General features: G+C 56.3%; 1 protein-coding gene and 1 non-coding gene across 6 annotated transcripts; both read right to left on the minus strand.

The window, feature by feature from the left end:
- Positions 1–529: 529 nt before the first annotated feature.
- Positions 530–4,562, minus strand: DPP7 (dipeptidyl peptidase 7). Of its 5 annotated transcripts, none has more exons than XM_024251789.3 (13): positions 4,376–4,562; positions 4,179–4,292; positions 3,959–4,094; positions 3,689–3,852; positions 3,184–3,319; positions 3,029–3,110; positions 2,776–2,942; positions 2,568–2,628; positions 1,943–2,061; positions 1,704–1,860; positions 1,524–1,588; positions 949–1,019; positions 530–853 (listed from the first exon to the last, which is right to left on the minus strand). In XM_024251789.3, exons 5-13 carry the CDS (start codon positions 3,307–3,309, stop codon positions 718–720), a joined length of 984 nt encoding a protein of 327 aa, XP_024107557.2. In that variant the 5' UTR covers positions 3,310–3,319; positions 3,689–3,852; positions 3,959–4,094; positions 4,179–4,292; positions 4,376–4,562; the 3' UTR covers positions 530–717.
- An 8,421-nt stretch (positions 4,563–12,983) lies between these two features.
- Positions 12,984–13,084, minus strand: LOC112135065 (small nucleolar RNA U13). The gene has a single exon (XR_002916378.1). It is a non-coding gene; the product is annotated as a small nucleolar RNA U13 (small nucleolar RNA).
- Positions 13,085–15,493: the final 2,409 nt, after the last annotated feature.

Genomic DNA, 15,493 nt, shown 5'->3' on the forward strand with positions numbered 1-15,493 from the left:
GGCCCAGCACTGCCCTATCCTGCCCCTTGTCACGGTGGGCCCAGTGCTGCCCTCCTGGACCAAGTGCCCCATGGTCAGCTGAACGGGCAGGACTAGGGCAGCGGGTGGGGCCTGAACAGCTGGAAAAGGTGCACCTTCTCCATCTCACCCAGACCTCCGAGACTAATGTGCTGGGGGCGTGGTCCCAGAGGGTGGAGGGACAGCAACTGCGTGCCCCTTGGGGGCCAAAAGCACTGTCCAGTGGCCTCCCTTGGAGGAGCTGCTGTGTACAGAGGATGTCAGGGAAGGAGTCACCTTGGAGGTGTGGCTGCAGCCTCCGCTGCAGCTCAGCAGAGCGGGGCTTCCTTGCGGGGCACTGACCCCCGCTGCCCTAAGGAGCAGACCTGAGCGTTGTGGAGCCTCTACCTTGTGGAGCACATGGCATACCCGGCCTGTGCGGGGTGCGCTGCATCCCCAGCCGTGTCTCCGAGGGTCCCACTCCCCCAGCCGGCGTGTGGGCCCTACAGACAGGAAAAACGGGACATACATGGCCAGGCCTCCAGGCGTTTATTCAGCCCCTTCCCTCTGCCGCCAGCTGCTTCTTGAGTGAAGCCCCCACGCTAGGCCGGCCACAGTGGGTTGAGTTTCAGGGACCTGGAAGGTGCAGACACAGGACAGGGCTGGGGCCAGCCTGCTCCTCACTCCCTGAGGAGCCTTGAGACCCCTCCAGTCCTGTGCTCAGAGGCTGAGTCTGGGCCCCACGTGCAGAGCTGGCTGCTGCTCACGCCTGGCTGCCTTTACCCACTCGCCGATGATAGTGGCCTCCAGCTTCCGTGTCTCAACCACGGAAACAGGATCTTCCGGGTGGGAGGCTCTGGAGAGCGGGCACAGAGGGGCCCGTCAGCCCCAGCCCTCGGTGAGCCTGTCCCACCCGACCCGCGACCACCACCAGGCCACCTCCCTCCACACCTGAGGTCGAGGTGGTGCGCTCCCCCCTGGATGGTGACGGCGATGACTGAGGCACTCAGGTTCTTCCGAATCTGTGGTCAGCGGAAAGAACTCCATCAAGTGAGAAATGAGGCAACTGCTCAACCTCCGCCGTGGGCCCATTGGAGAGGAGACGTGAGAGGGCGGAGCTGAGAGTCAGTGCCCATCAAGCAACCAGAGAGATAACCGGCCAGAGACGGAGGTGGGAAGTGACGAGATGGGGGCAAAACCAGGTGAGACGGGAGCAGGGAAGGGGCAGCCGAGGGGCCTGTGATCCCAGCACTCTGGGAGGCCGAGTGGGGAGGATCGCTTGAGCCAAAGAGTTCGAGACCAGCCTGGGCAATAGGGTGAGACTGTCTCTACAAAAAAATATTTTTTTAAATTAGCTGGGCATGGTGGTGAGTGTCCCAGTTACTGGGAGGCTTGAGCCTCAGAGGTCGAGGCTGCAGTGAACCCTGATCTCGCCACTGTATCCCAGCCTGGGCGCCAGAGCAAGACCCTGTCTCAAAAAAAACCAAACAACCTAACGGGGTCATAGGGCCCAGGCCGGGACTCACCCCGCCCCCTGCCCAGGGGTCCAGGTTCCCATTGGAGAAGATGATGTTGCTGGCAGCTCTGAGATCTGCAAGGGGCAGAGAAAGTGGTGATGTGGGTCCCTCCCAGGGGCTGTGAGCCATGGACGGGGTGCAGAGCTCGGGGCAGAAAGCAGGACGCTGCCCCACCGCCCCCAGCCTTACCGCCCCCCCAGAAGCTGGTCAGCAGCCAGTCGGGCCGGGGCCACACGCCCCAGGTGTCCAGGCAGTACTGCTGGCGGAGCTCATCAGTGAAGGGCAGGTCAGGGAACATATCGGTCACATTGTTGCTGGCGAAGGTCAGGTTGATCTCGGTGCAGGCCTGCAGGTGCCCCAGCCTGAGTCAGGCCAGCCCACGTCCACCCTTGCCCCCAGGTGGTTCCAGGCCACCCACACCCCCACACCTGGTAGTCCCAGGCCCTGGCGTCGGGGCCGGTGCCGCAGCCAGTGGGGTCAGCACAGCTGTGGTAGAGCCGGTAGATGTCGTAGCAGTGCTCGGAGCCCGAGGCGTTGTAGACCAGCCCTGGGGAGGAGAGGCGCTGGGGCCCAGCAGCCACACACAGACACACCGCAGGCTCCCGCCACCAACCTGTCCCCCCTCAGAATGGTCCTGCAGGGGGTCTGGGGCTCTGGGATCTGTAGGTCCCAGTGAGGAAGGCCCTCCAGGCTACCTGCTTGGAGGTCGGCGGGGTCTGTGCTGCCAGCCCTGGGCCTGACTGTTGAGGGCCCTCCCGCTCTCCACAGGGCAGGGTGGGGCCTGCTGCCCTCTGTTGCCCTCCATGCCTGGGGGACCCTTGAGCAGCACCCACCAAGCTGGGCCTGGCTACAGCCAGTGCTGAGAGGGTCCCCAGGGACGGCCACTGCCTCCCCCAGGGCTTCTGGGAAGGTCGTGCTGTCCACCCCACCACAGCCCTGGGGCAGGAGGCAGAGTCGCCGGCCGGGCTGCGGATCCTCGCCCCACCCGGCCCCAGGACCCAAGCCAAGCCTGGGGTCTCCACACTTGCCCATCTGGGGCCAGGGGAAGGGCACCTGCCAGCGCTCGCAGCCCCGTGATCCTCTGGGCCTCACTCAGCAGCCGGTCACAGCCCACCTGGAGTGCAGGGGCAGCAGCGACTCAGCGGGGTCCCCTCCACCAGCTCCGCCTCCCCGGCTCCCAGGATGAGGGTCAGGCCGCTGACCACCAGCCTCAGGACGCTCCAGCCGGCCTCTCCCTGCGCCCTGGGAGGAGGCGCCTCACCTTGACCGGGTTGGCGGGGAGGGGACCCAGGAAGTCAGTGGGGTAAGGATAGTCCATGATGGCCAACACGGTGAAGGCATTCCGAGCGAACATGAAGAGCTGGGTCAGGTCCTTCTCGTCTGACAGCGGCTGGCAGGTGCCGAACTCCCAGCGGACCGTGTCGTAGGCTGCATGGAAGGGGCAGAGACTCAAGGCTTGGGCACAGCTGGCGCTGGGGCGGGTCAGGCAGTGGGGGGCGGTGGGGGGACCTCACCTCCCCGTAGGAACAAGTCCTTGATCTGTCGGAACGCTTCCCGCACACCCTGGGTGCATTTGGGACTCTGGCCCTCAAAGTCCTGGGGGAAAGAGACCGTGCTCACTGCAGCCGCTGTCCCTTAGGGGGCCTGGAGGACCCCAAGCCTCACTCACCGCCGTGACGTCCCGGAAGAACTGGTTGGAGTCGCCGAGGCCTGCCACAGCTAGAACGGGCGCGCTGGCCGCCAGCGCCCCCGCCACCAGGTGGGGATACTTCATCCTCAGGTAGGCGCTGAGCATCCCCCCATAACTGGGTGAGGAACACAGGGTTAGGGCTGCTGCCCCCAACACCCCATTTCCTCTTTCCCTCCTCAGGGGCCCACAGGTGCCAAAAGGAGGACGATACTTCTGAGACCCACAGATTCCGACCCTGGGCCTGGTGCGGGTGCAGCTCTCACTGGGAAAGGCCGCTAGTGTGGCCGCACATCCAAGCTGAGCAGGTGGCTGGGAGGACAGGCTGGGAGGGCTTCCTGGGGGAGGCAACACTAAGCCTGGAACCACTGCCTGAGGCTTTAGGAAAACGCAGCGGTGGGAGTCAGAGGGGAGTGGGGAGAAGGGCCGGGGGCGCTGGGTCGAGGCAGGGGAGGGAGGGGGTGCGGAGGCCGGGGGAGGCGCCCACCTTCCACCGAAGGCGATGGCGGGGGCATCCTGGGCCCCGAGGTCGCGCCGTAGCGCGCGGAGCAGCTCTGCGAAGTCGGCCAGGGCCTGCTCCACCGTCAGCAGCTCCGTGTGCCCGCGCCGCGTGGACTGCGCACCGAACGGCAGCGACTTCCCGTAGTAGCGCTGGGGGGAACGTGCCACTGAGCCGGGCCCCGCGACCCCGCCCGGCACCCACGCCCGGCACCCACGGGCTCCGCGACCCCCGCCCGCGACCCTGCCCGGCACCCACGTGCTCCGCGAAGACCAGTAGAGCCCCCTGCTCGGCCGCCAGCTCCGCGACGAAGCCCGAGTTGTTGGCGAAGGCCCACACGTCGCCCTCGTTCCCAGTGTAGAAGAAGATGGGCCCCTCGCCCCGGATCCAGAACCTGTCTGTGGGGAGGGCGCATGAGGCGACGGTGCTGGGGGGCGGCGGGACGGCAGGGGCGGCCGGGCCGGGGTCGGGGTCTCACCCGACACCAGGAAGCGCTGGGGGAAGGTCTTGTTGCCGAAGCGCTCGAAGTTGAAGTGGTCCAGACGCTGCTGGAAGAAGCGCTCCTGGAAGCCGGGGTCCGGGGCCCTGCGGGCTGTGGGGGGACGCGAACCTCAGAGGCGGGGCCGGAGCCGGGGATGGGGCCGGGGAATGGGCTGGGGGCGCCGCCACACTCACTCCCCGCCTGGAGGCCGCGCAGCCCGAGCGCCAGCAGCAGGACCGGGGCCCAGGGAGCGGAGCCCATGTCTCCTTCCGCGGGCGCCCGTCACGTGGGCGGGGTCACGGGGCCGCCAGGGCGCGCTCCTCCCTCCAGGCCCCACGTGTTCCGGGCGCCCGCGGTCCCCATGGAGACCGTCGCCGTGGGGCGCCCGTGCAGTCGCTGCTTCAGCGCCGCGCCGGGGCTGTGCCCCCCAACACCCCGCGCCCCGTGGCCGCTGCCCAGGGGTCCTTCCCGGGCACGGCGCGGGGAAGCGGGGGGCCCCTGGGCCATCTCCACGGCCTCCCGCCCCACTGGCTCGTCCTCCTACCGCGGCCCCATCCGGAGCTGCGCTAGGGCGAGTCCCTGCTGCGCCCGCCAAGCCTCCCCAGCACTTGCTCCTGGCAGGTGTCCCACTCAAAGGCAGGGCCGGGAGGGCGGGGACCGTTCTGCTGCCTCTAAGGGCGGGAGGGACAGGGTCCCAAACAGAGTGCTGGCCCCCCGAAGAAAGCGACCCAGGGTTTGTCCAAGCGATAACTGGGAGGGGGGGACGGGGCCTCGCAGCGGGCAGGAGTGTGGGGTGCCCCTGGAGCGTCTGGGCAGGGCCGGGATGTGGCTGTGCAGCTCCCAAGAGCTGGGAATCGCCACCTGCCCTTCCGACTGGCACCCAGTGTGCCCACACAGCCCTGCAGGGACAAGGGGGGACCAGAGGCCTCTGCTGGGAGCTGGTTCCTCCTCCCTGGGGAGCACCCAGAGGATGGAAGAAGTCACCTTTCCCCAGCGTCCAGTCCAGGGTGTGGGTGAGGGGGCCGTAGTGGTGGGTGCCAGACCAGCCACGTGGAGTCCTGCTGGGGATGTACATGGGCCGCTAGCCAAGCCCAGAACAGGTGCAGGGGCAGCAGGGGCTCAGCTACAGACAGTGTTACCCTGTTCCTCTCCCAAGACTGCCCTCGGCCAGCATGACCCTGCCCTGCATATCCTGTGTGGGCTGAGCAGAGAAGACCGGCCACTTCCACAGCTCCTCACGCCGTGGCCCTCCTGTGCCTCACACAGAGGCACCCCCCATGGTGGGTGACTGGTGGCTGGGGCCCTCAGCGTGGTGGCAGTGACCATCACATCACACTGCAACACGAGGTCATCCAGGGCCACACACCATCCCCACCACAGCCCTCACATCCGGGCCCTGTCCCATCCCTACACAGTTCCTGGGGCTGCCTGCCGGGGCCCCCGCAGGATGGGGGTGAGGACAAGCAGCAGCCCTCCTTGGATGTGGAGGTGCCCCATGGCGTCCCCCACCCCACACCTCTGCTCCTCTGGCTCCCTCGGGCGCCTTAGGTGGCCAGAGTTCCACCAGCAATCCTCACCCAGGGGACCGCAGCTCTGGAGACGCCAGCTAGGCCGAGAGCGGGCCAGCCAGCTCCCCAAGCACACCAGAGCCTGGAGACACCCCAGGCTTGGCTGGGCCCACAGAGGGGCCAGAGCCTCAGGGAGGGCTCCAGGAGCAGGGTTTCCAAGGAAGCCACTTTCCCTCTTGTCCACGGCCCAGGCATTGATGCCCCTTCTGGGCAGCAACCAGGGCCTCCCAAGCCGGGAAGGGTGGGCATGGGGCTAGCCAGCATGGCTCTGCCAGGGGTGAGGGTGGCCACAGCCCCCTGCCCACATCCCTGTGCTCACAGAAAAGTGCTGTATGGAATCAAGGTTTAAGGGATCTAGGCCTGTGCTGTTAATCTGTAACCATAGCCCCATCCCTGTGCCCACAGAAACATGAGCTGTATTGACTCAAGGTTTAGGGGATTTAGGGCTGTGCAGGATGTGCTTTGTTAAAAATGTGTTTGCAAGCAGTATGCTTGGTAAAAGTCATCGCCATTCTCCATTCTCGATTAACCAGAGACAGTGCACTGCGGAAAGCCGCAGGGACCTCTGCCCAAGAAAGCCTGGGTATTGTCCAGGTTTCCCCCCACTGAGACAGCCTGAGATATGGCCTCATGGGAAGGGAAAGACCTTACAGTCCCCCAGCCCGTAAAGGGTCTGTGCTGAGGAGGATTAGTGAAAGAGGAAGGCCTCTCGCGGTTGAGATAAGAGGAAGGCATCTGTCTCCTGCATGCCCCTGGGAACGGAATGTCTTGGTATAAAACCCGATCATACATTCGTTCTATTCTGAGACCGGAGAAAACCGCCCTGTGGCTGGAGGCGAGATATGCTGGCGGCAACGCTGCTCTGTTACTCTTTGCTACACTGAGATGTTTGGGTGGAGAGAAGCATAAATCTGGCCTACGTGCACATCTAGGCACAGTACCTTCCCTTAAACTTATTTGTGACACAGATTCCTTTGTTCACATGTTTTCTTGCTGACCTTCTCCCCACTATCACTCTGCTCTCCTGCTGCATTCCTCTTGCCAAGATAGTGAAAATAGTAATTAATAAATACTGAGGGAACTCAGAGACCGGGGCCGGTGCAGGTCCTCCGTATGCTGAGCACCGTCTGCTGGGCCCACTGTGCTTTCTCTATACTTTGTCTCTGTGTCTTATTTCTTTTTCAGTCTCTCATCTCATCCGATGAGAAATACCCACAGGTGTGGAGGGGCTGGCCACCCCTTCACTGGCACAGCAACCTGACATGTTAAGGGGCCCAGCTTCTGCAGGAGGACCCCAGGTCTGCATCGCCAGGGCCCTCGTCAGCCTGTGCAGGGCACAGTAGGTCACCCAAGGGGCAAGTGAGCCTAGGCTGCCCATGCCTGTGCAGACATCCCCAATCTCTCTCTGCCCACTCCTGGAGCAGGACAGACGGGCAGGCTGGCTGCAGCGCCACCAGCTGAGGGGGTGAGAGGTCCCTGGGCAGGGAATCCTGGGAGCCTGGCTGGCAAGGGTGAGAGGCTGCTGAGCCCAAACCCTCCCTTCGAGGTCCATCTGCCCTCTCCAAACCATCTAGGCAGCTCCTCCACACCCCGATTCCTGCTGGGACACCCAGTCCCACCCTCTATGGCTCACAGACTGGGGGCCATGCCCGGCCACACATCACGTCTGTGCTGCCCCTCAGACTGAAAGGCTGCCGGCCGGCGGCTGGCAGGTGGCTTCGGTGCATGTGGCCGTAACCTACTGCATCTGCACTTGGGGCCGTGCTGGTCTGTGTGCTGAATTATACATAATATAAAATCGACCACTTAACCACTTTCGCGTGTTAAATTTGGTGGCATGAGGTACATTCGTGCACCGTCGTCACTATTTTCCACTATCTCATCACCCCCAGTAGAAACTGTAGCCATTAAACAATGGGCCCCAGCCCCTGGCACTCACCACTCTACCATCTGTCTCTGTAGCTCTGCTGACTTCAGGTGCGTCATATCAGTGGAATCCTACAGGATTTTGCCCTCTTTTTTTTTTCAAGACAGAGTCTCACTCTGTTATCCAGGCTGGAGTAAAGTGGCACGATCTCGGCTTACTGCAACCTCTGCCTCCTGGGTTCAGGCGATTCTCCTGTCTCAGCCTCCGGAGTAGCTGAGATTACAGGCACCCACCACCACGCCTGGCTAAATTTTGCATTTTTAGTAGAGACGGGTTTTCAGCATGTTGGCCTGGCTGGTCTCGAACTCCTGACCTCAGATGATCTCCCTGCCTCGGCCTCCCAAAGTGCTGGGATTACAGGCGTGAGCCACCGCACCCGGCCTGTTTTAGCCATTGTGAATATTGATGGGATGAACATGGGTGTGAAATATCTGTTTTTTTTTTTTTTTTTTTTTGAGACAGTCTCACTCTGTCGCCCAGGCTGGAGTGCAATGGCACAATCTCAGCTGACTGCAAGCTCCATCTCCCGGGTTCAAGCAATTCTCCAGCCTCAGCCTCCTGAGTAGCTGGGATTACAGGCGCACATCCACATGCCTGGCTAATTTTTGTATTTTTAGCAGAGACGGGGTTTCACCATGTTAGCCAGGATTGTGGGCGGCAAGCCACCCAGGTGCCAAGGCAAGAGACCGAGGACATGAGCTGTTCCAGTATAATAAAATATAAAATAAGAATAGTTATACCAGATATAGATCTTAGATATGATTATATATGAATATAATTAATCATTAGTTAGTAGTACTTATTCTTTATTCCAATATTATAAAAATCTTCGCTCTATAATTATAACCTAGGAAAAACCAGGCCTACAGAGATAGGAGCTGAGGGGACATGGTGAGAAGTGACCAGAAGACAAAATTGCGAACCTTCTGTTATGCCCGGACAGGGCCACTAGAGGGCTCCTTGGTCTAGCGGTGACGCCAGCGTCTGGGAAGACGCCCGTTGCCCGGCGGACTGTGGTCCAGCGGTAGCATCAGTGTCAAGGGAAAACGCCGGCTACTTAGCACACTGGGAAAGGGAGTCTCCCTGTCCCCGGGGGAGTTTAGAGAAGACTCTACTCCTCCACCTCTTGTGGAGGGCCTGACATTAGTCAGACCCGCCCGCAGTTATCCGGAGGCCTAACGGTCTCCCTGTGATGCTGTGCTTCAGTGGTCACGCTCCTAGTCCGCCTTCGTGTTCCATCCTGTACACCTGGCTCTGCCTTCTAGATAGCAGTAGCAAATTACTGAAAGTATTAAAAGTCTCTAATAAGCAGAAACAATGGCATAAGCTGCCTCTCTCTCTCCTCTCTCTCTCTGCCTCGGCTGCCAGGCAGGGAAGGGCCCCCTGTCGAGTGGACACGTGACCCACGTGACCTCACCTATCATTGGAGATGGCTCACTCTCCTTATCCTGCCCCTTCTGCCTTGTATGCAATAAATATCAGTGCAGCCTGGCATTCGGGGCCACTACCGGTCTCCACAACTTGGTGGTAGTGGTCCCCCGGGCCCAGTTGCCTTTTCCTTTATCTCTTTGTCTTCTGTCTTTATTTCTACACTCTCTCGTCTCTGCACATGGGGAGAGACCCATCGACCCTGTGGGGCTGGTCCCTACACAGGATGGTCTTGATCTCCTGACCTCATGATCTCCTGACCTCATGATCCGCCTGCCTCGGCCTCCCAAAATGCTGGGATTACAGGCGTGAGCCACCACGCCCAGGCTGTGGTTTTGACTTGCATCTCCCTAATGATTAGTGATGTTGAACATTTTCCCTGTGTTGACTGGCCATTTGTATGTCTTCTTTGGAAAAACGCCCATCAAATCCTTCGCCCATTTTTGAATTGGGTTTTGTGTTGAGTTTTATGATTTTTAAAAATCATCTGGATCGGCCGGGCACGGCGGCTCACGCCTGTAATCCCAGCACTTTGGGAGGCCGATTCGGGCGGATCACGAGGTCAGGAGATCAAGACCATCCTGGCTAACACAGTGAAACCCTGCCTCTACTAAAAATACAAAAAAAAAAAAAAAATTAGCCAGGTGTGGTGGCAGCCGCCTATAGGCCCAGCTACTCGGGAGGCTGAAGCAGAATGGCATGAACCCGGGAGGTGGAGCTTGCAGTGAGCCGAGATCACGCCACTGCACTCCAGCCTGGGCGACAGAGCGAGACTCCGTCTCCAAAAAAAAAAAAAAAAAAAAAATCATCTGGATCTCGGCCGGGCACGGGGGCTCATGCCTGTAATCCCAGCACTTTGGGAGGCCAAAGTGGGCAGATCACAAGATCAAGAGAACGAGACCATCCTGGCCAACATGGTAAAACCTTGTCTCTACTAAAAATACACAAATTAGCTGGGCGTGGTGGCAGGCGCCTGTAATCTCAGCTACTCGGGAGGTTGAGGCAGAATTACTTGAACCCGAGAGGCAGAGGTTGCAGTGACTTGAGACTGTGGCATTGCACTCCAGCCTGAGCAACAGATGGAGACTCCATCTCAAAAAACAACAACAACAAAAAACTAGCTGGGTGTGGTGGTGGGCACCTGTAGTCACAGCTACTCGGGAGGCTGAGGCAGAATGGCGTGAACCCGGGAGGCGGAGCTTGCAGTGAGCCGAGATCGCACCACTACACTCCAGCCTGGGTGACGGAGTGAGACTCTGTCTCAAAAAAAAATAACTAAATAAAAAATAAATAAATAAATAATCTAGATCTCAATCCCTTGTCAAATCTTCTTCCTTTCTGTGGGTTGCTGTCTTATTCAGTTGACACTGTCTTTGAAGTGCAAAAATTATTATTTTTTGAGACAAGAGTCTCACTCTGTCGCCCAGGCTGGAGTGCACTGGTGCAATCTCGGCTCACGGCAACCTCCCCCTCCTGGGTTCAAGCAGTTCTCTGCCTCAGCCTCCAGAGTTTTTTTCCTAAGAGTTTTATAGTTTTAACTTTTTTTGTTGTTTTTTGGGTCTTTGTTGAGATGGAGTCTCGCTCTGTCACCCAGGCTGGAGTGCAGTAGCGTCATCTCGGCTCACTGCAACCTCTGCCTCGCAGGTTCAAGAGATTCTCCTGCCTCAGCTTCCCAGGTAGCTGGGATTACAGGCGCCTGTCACCACACCCGGCTAATTTTTGTATTTTTAGTAGAGTCGGGGTTTCATCATGTTGGCCGGGCTGGTCTCTGTGGGCGGCAACCTACCCAGGTGCCGAGGCAAGAGACCGAGGGCACGAGCTGTTCCAGTGTAATAAAGAAAACATATAGAATAAGAATAGTTATACTGGAACTAGAATATAGATATGATGATACATGAATATTATTAATCATTAGTTTGTAGCATTACTCTTTGTTCCAATATTATAATAATCTCTGTTCTACAATTATAACCTGGGAAAAACCAGGCCAGAGATAGGCGCTGAAGGGACACGGTGAGAAGTGACCAGAAGACAAGTGTGAGCCCTCAGTTATGCCCAGACACGGCCACTAGAGGGCTCCTTGGTCTAGCGGTAACGCCAGTGCCTGGGAAGACACCTGTTACTTAGCAGACCCGGAAAGGGAGTCTCCCTTTCCCCAGGGGAGTTAGAGAAGACTCTGCTCCACCACCTCTTGTGGAGGGCCTGACATCAGTCAAGCCCGCCCGCAGCCATCCGGAGGCCTAACCGTCTCCCTGTGATGCTGTGCTTCAGCGGTCACACTCCTGGTCCACTTTCATGTTCCGCCCTGTACACCGGGCTCCGCCTTCTAGATAGCAGTAGCAGAATTAGTGAAAGTATTAAAGCCATTGATCTCTCCAAGAAATGCATATAAGAAATAATGACGTAAGCTGTCCCCTCTCTCTCTCTCCGCCTCGGCTACCAAATAGGGAAGGGCCCCCTGTCCAGTGGACACGTGACTCGCGTGACTTTACCTATCACTGGAGACGACTCACACTCCTTACCTGCCCCCTTGCCTTGTATCCAATAAATAACAGCACAGCCAGGCATTCAGGGCCACTACCGGTCTCCATGCCTTGGTGGTAGTGGTCCCCTGGGCCCAGCTGTCTTTTCTTCCATCTCTTTGTCTTGTGTCTTTATTTCTACGATCTCTCGTCTCTGCACATGAAGAGAAAAACACACAGGCAGAGTAGGGCTGGACCCTATAGTCTCGAACTCCTGACCTCATGATCCACACGTGTCAGCCTCCCAAAGTGCTGGGATTACAGGGGTGCGCCACCACGTCCGGCCCAACTTTGTTCTTTTTCAACATTGTTTTGGATCGCTTAGGGAAGTATTAACATCTTAACAATGCTGTCTTCCTACTCACGAACGAGGGGTCCTTTGCACTTATTTAGGTTTTCTTTAATTTCTTCCAGCAATGTTTTGTAGTTTTCAGTGTGCAAGTATTTCACCTCCTGGTTAAATTTAGTCCTTGGCATTTTACTTTTTAGATGTTGTTGTAAATGGAATCGTTTTCTTCATTTCCTTTTTGGACTGTTCATTACAGGTGCACAGAAGTGCAACTGATTTTCTTGTTGATACTACGCCCTGCAACTTTACTGAATTTGTTTACTAACTCTAGTAGCTTTCTTGTGTATTCTTTGGTATTTTCTATATGTAGGATCATGTTATCTGTGAATAGAGATAGTTCTACTTCTTTTCCATCTGAATGCCTCTTCTTTCTTTTTCTCATGTAATTGCCCCTGGGCAGGACTTTCAGTACAATATTTAATAGCAGTGGTGAAGCAGGCATCTTGTTCTTTTTTTTTAGACAGAATCTAGCTCTGTCACCCAGGCTGGAGTGTGGTGGCTCAGTCTCGGCTCACTGCAACCTCAGCTTCCTGGATTCAAGTGATTCTCCTGCCTCAGCCTCCCAAGTAACTGGGATTAAAAGCATGTGGAAAAAACACGCACCTGGGGCCAGCGCAGTGGCTCACGCCTGTAATCCCAGCACTTTGGGAGGCCGAGGCGGGTGGATCACGCAGTCAGGAGTTCAAAACCAGCCTGGCCAACATAGTGAAACCCCGACTCTACTAAAAATACAAAAATTAGCTAGGTGTGGTGGCGGGCGCCTGTAGTCCCAGCTACTTGGGAGTCTGAGGCAGGAGAATGGCGTGAACCCAGGAGGCGGAGGTTGCAGTGAGCCGAGATCACGCCACTGCACTCCAGCCTGGGCAACGGAGCGAGACACCGTCTCAAAAAAAAAAAAAAAAAAAACCACGTAGCTGGCTAGGTCACAGGGAGGTCAAGGAACCCTACGTTTCTGTCAGGACAAGAGAAACGGCAAGTGGGACTGGGGGACCCTACTGTGTTTTTTGGGGTTGGATGGGTAATGCGCTGACTTTGTAAGAAGGTTTGAGAAAAGCACATCTCACATGAGTGTGAAACCCAGTCATCACACTGAGGAACTACAAAAGAATTGGTGTTTACAGCCGTTAATTTCCACCTAAGCACAACCTTGCTCCATCCCATACATTCTGGTAGTTTCTGCTCTCGTTTTCACTCATCTCTGAGCATTTTCTACCTCCCCTTGTAAGTTCTTCTTTGACCCACTGGTTGAGTATGTTGTTTAATTGCCACAGATTTGCAAATTTTCCAGCTTTTCCTGTTACTGGTTTCTTTCTTTCTTTCTTTTTTTTTTTTTTGAGACAGAGTTTCGCTTTTGTTGCCCAGGCTGGAGTGCAGTGAGGCAATCTTGGCTCACTGTAACCTCTGCTTCCCTGATTCAAGCAATTCTCCTGCCTCAGGCTCCCGAGTAGCTGGGATTACAGGCACGCATCACCATGCCTGGCTAATTTTTGTATTTTTAGTAGAAATGAGGTTTCACTATGTTGGCCAGGTTGGTCTTGAACTCATGACCTCAGGTGATCCGCCCGCCTCAGCCTCCCAAAGTGTTGGGGTTTACAGGCATGAGTCACCACACCTGGTCTCCTGTTACTCATTTCTAATGTCATTCCATTATTCCATTGTGGCTGAAAAACATACTTTGATGGATGGACACACTAACTCACGCCTACAATCCCAGGGCTTTGGGAGCCCCAGATGGGAGGCTCATTCGGGGACAGGAGTTCAGGACCCCCTGGGCAACATAGTGAGATCCCATCTCTACAAATTAAAATTAGCCAGGTGTGGTGGTGTGCACCTGTAGTCCTAGCTATTTGGGAGGCTGAGATGGGAGGATCACTTGAGCCCAGGAGTTCAAGGCTACAGTGAGCTATGGATCATGTAACTGCACTCCGGCCTATGAGGCAGAGAGACACACACACACGTGCACCCACATGTATGTGTATATACATATTGTATTATTTCAACCTTTGAGGCTGGGCATGGTGGCTCATGCCTGCAATCCCAGCACTTTGGGAGGCTGAGGTGGGCAGATCACCTGAAGTCAGGACCAGCCTAACCAACATAGCGAAACCTCATCTCTACTAAAAATACAAAAATTACACCAGGTGCGGTGGCTCACGCTTGTAATCCCAGCACTTTGGGAGGCCAAGGCGGGTGGATCACGAGGTCAGGAGTTTGAGACCAGCTTGGCCAACACAGTGAAAACCCAACTCTACTAAAAATACAAAAATTAGCCGGGCATGGTGGCGGGCACCTATAATTCTAGCTACTTGGGAGGTTGAGAAAGGAGAATAGCTTGAACCCAGGAGATGGAGGTTGCAGTGAGCCGAGATCACGCCACTGCACTCCAGCCTGGGTGACAGAACTAGACTCCGTCTCAAAAAAAATTAAAAAATAAAAAAATTAGCCAGGCATGGTGGAACATGCCTGTAATCCCAGGTACTCGGGAGGCTGAGGCAGGAGAATTGCTTGAACCCGGGAGGTGGAGGTTGCAGTGAATTGAGATCACACCATTGCACTCTAGCCTGGACAACAAGAGTGAAACTCTGTCTTAAAAAAAAAAAAAAAAACTTTGAAAATGAAAATATAGGCCAGGCGCAGTGGCTCATGCCTGTAATCCCAGTACTTTGGGAGTTCGAGACAGGTAGATCACCTGAGGTTGGGAGTTCGAGACCAGCCTGGTCAACATGGTGAAACACCATCTCTATTAAAACTACAAACATTAGCTGGGCATGGTGGCACATGCCTATAGTCCCAGCTACTCTGGAGGCTGAGGCATGAGAATCACTTGAACCCAGCAGGTGGAGGTTGCAGTGAGCCGAGAGAGTGCTACTGCACTCCAGCCTGGGTGACAAAGACTCTGTCTCAAAAAAAAAAAAGGGAGAAAGAAAATATCTTAAGGCCAGGTGCAGTGGCTCACGCTTGTAATCCCAGGACTTTGGGAGGCTGAGGCAGACGGATCACCTGAAGTCAGGAGTTTGAGACCAGCCTGGCCTAGATGGTGAAACCCCGTCTCTACTAAAAATACAAAAATTAGCCAGGCGTAGTGGCGGGCGCCTATAATCCCAGCTACTCAGGAGGCTGAGGCAGGAAAATCACTTCAACCCAGGAGGTGGAGGTTGCAGTGAGCCGAGATCGTGCCACTGCACTCTAGCCAGGGCAACAAAGCAAGCAAAAAAGAAAAAAGAAAATATATTAAAACTTCTTTTAATATATTTTAATATGTGGCCTAACACATGGTCTGTCCTGGAGGATGCTCCATGTGCTTAAAAAACTGTGTGTTCTGCTGTTGTTGGGTGAGTGTTCTTTGTCTGTCCTGTCTAGTTAAGATTTTAGCATTGTCCAGACTCTCTATTTCCTTGTTGATCTGCCACCTAGATAAGTTTTCCATTATTGAAATAGGTTGAGTGACATCTACAACTATTACTGTAGAACTTATTTCTGTCTTCAAATCTGCCAATGTTTGCTTCATAGTTGTTCTT

Source organism: Pongo abelii, chromosome 13 (assembly GCF_028885655.2).
Source record: "Pongo abelii isolate AG06213 chromosome 13, NHGRI_mPonAbe1-v2.0_pri, whole genome shotgun sequence".
Taxonomy (NCBI): Eukaryota; Metazoa; Chordata; class Mammalia; order Primates; family Hominidae; genus Pongo; species Pongo abelii.